This window comes from Otolemur garnettii, unplaced genomic scaffold (assembly GCF_000181295.1).
Source record: "Otolemur garnettii isolate 467f Iridium unplaced genomic scaffold, OtoGar3 scaffold00247, whole genome shotgun sequence".
Lineage (NCBI taxonomy): Eukaryota > Metazoa > Chordata > Mammalia > Primates > Galagidae > Otolemur > Otolemur garnettii.
The window spans coordinates 368584-370898 of record NW_003852642.1 but is presented as its reverse complement, the minus strand read 5'-3'; the positions used below and the strand labels follow the sequence as shown (position 1 = coordinate 370898).

At 35.7% G+C, this 2315-nt stretch overlaps 1 protein-coding gene across 1 annotated transcript in view; it reads left to right on the top strand.

Moving 5' to 3' along the window:
• Positions 1–1319: 1319 nt before the first annotated feature.
• Positions 1320–2315, top strand: part of LOC100959619 (olfactory receptor 4A15-like) — a gene marked incomplete at its 3' end in the record, with an annotated part of 2825 nt that continues 1829 nt past the window's right edge. Inside the window, exon 1 of the mRNA XM_012813133.2 lies at positions 1320–2229. Within this exon, the coding sequence (XP_012668587.2) occupies positions 1320–2229 (910 nt within the window). The remainder of the gene's footprint in view (positions 2230–2315) is intronic.

The window sequence follows — 2315 nt, the reverse complement described above, 5'->3', positions numbered from 1 at the left end:
TTTTCTTGTTTTATGCCATTATAAATAAGGCCACAAAACATGCCATGCATTTGTCTTTGTGTACTAGGGTTTTAACATCTATAGGATAGATTCTAGAGTGTACTTGTTGTGTTGGAAAATGTCTTTACCTTCAACAGAGATTGATAATTTGTGTTCCTAAAACATAAAACTCCCATGTTCACTATCAGTGTAAGAAAACGCCCTTTCCATTTTTACTAGTTATAGCTACTATCATTTTAAAACTTCTTTGTAAGTCTGATGAATATAAAGTGATATTTTGATATGCACATAAGAACAAAAATGAAGTAATATTTTATTTTTTATTTTTATAGGTGAACTTTAACAATCTATCATATTTTTTTGGTGATTTGGATTTTTTCCCCTTAAGTATTGTTTTATATCATTTGTCCATTTTACTATTGGTTTTATTTGTGTTTTGTTTATTAATTTCTTAGCGCCTTTCGTCTATTTTAAATATTAACTGTGTGTATGTCCTTTAAAAAGTAAATCTTTAAATTTACAAATTACTTTTCTCTATTGACTTTATGATAGCCTTTCCTAAATTCTTTAAAAATTTGATATTGTCAAATATATTTATCTGGGATTTCAATTACTAATTAAGAACGTTCTTCCACTCTTAGTATGTAGAGAAATTCATTTTTTTGTTGTTAAATCATAGCTGCGTATGTTAATGCAATCATGGGGTACAATGTGGTGGTTTTACATGCAATTTGAAATGCTTTGATCAAACTGGTCAACATAGCCTTCATTGGTGGGACCACACCTATGGTGGGTATATTGGGGTATATTGAAATTTCTTACTACAAGGGTATATTGAAATTTCCGAGGTGTAGAATACAAATGTCTTAACACAATAACTAAGACAATGCCAAGAAAAATTGATTTTTTCTTCATTTGAAAGTAAATATACAGTATATCTTGCTTTAGTTTTACATTAAATCTTTAACCTATTTTTATTTTATTTTCATAGTATTAGCTATATGTTCAATTTTATTAGAGTCTAAATAGAAATCTAATTATGATGGGCTCATTTATTTAATAATCTGTTCTTTTTCCACAAGCATTCCTCCTTAGTTATTTCTTTCTCCATTTGTCTAAGAAGGCTAGGTTCAAGATTGTGTTTAATCAGCACTGTATTCTTATAATCTGAGACAGTTCTGTAACACAAGAAATCATAATACCTATTTGTTGAAGGAATAAACAAAATATCCTACAATTTCATGAAGTCATTATTGATAATTATATTTGCAGGTAAATTTTTTCCCTCAACACTGAAATAAGGACGCACAGAAGGACGCATGGAACAAAGGAACAACGTGACCGAGTTTGTCCTCTTGGGGCTCACTGAGAACCTCCAGGGCCAGAAAATATTGTTTGTGGTGTTCTTGCTTATCTATGCTGTGACGATGACAGGCAACCTGCTCATTGTCGTGACTGTGGTGGTCAGCCCAACCTTGGATGCCCCTATGTACTTCTTCCTGGGCAACTTGTCGTTTATGGATGCTGTTTATTCCACCACAGTGACCCCAAACATGATCATAGACTTACTCTATGAGAAGAAAACCATTTCCTTCCAAGCTTGCATGGCCCAGCTTTTTGTAGAACACTTATTTGGTGGTGCTGAGATTTTGATCCTGGTTGCCATGGCCTATGACCGGTACGTGGCCATCTGCAAACCCCTGCATTACTTATCAATCATGAACCAACGGGTGTGTGTCCTGCTACTGCTGTTAGCCTGCTTTGGAGGTTTTGTTCATGCTGTAGCTCACCTTCTCTGTGTTTACAACCTTCCCTTCTGTGGCCCCAATGTCATCGACCACTTCATCTGTGACATGTACCCCTTACTAAAGCTTGCCTGTACTGACATCTATGTCATTGGCCTCACTGTGGTTGCCAATGATTTAGCCGTCTGTGTGGTCATCTTTATGCTCTTACTCTTCTCCTATGGGGTCATTCTGCACTCACTGAAGAATCTTAGCCAGGAGGGGAGACGCAAAGCCTTGTCTACCTGTGGCTCCCACATCACTGTGGTGGTCCTCTTCTTTGTCCCTTGTATTTTTATTTACGTGAGACCTCCTTCTACTTTACCCATTGATAAATTTTTGACTGTATTTTACACAATAATCACCCCTATGTTGAACCCCTTAATCTATACTCTGAGAAATGCAGAGATGAAAACTGCCGTGAAGAAACTTTGGACCAGAAAAAGAAAATGAGATGGCAAAGGAATGTATCACTTATTCTTGAGGAAGAGTTGCACCCTCCAGGAAAGCCATGTGTGATTATTTACCTAT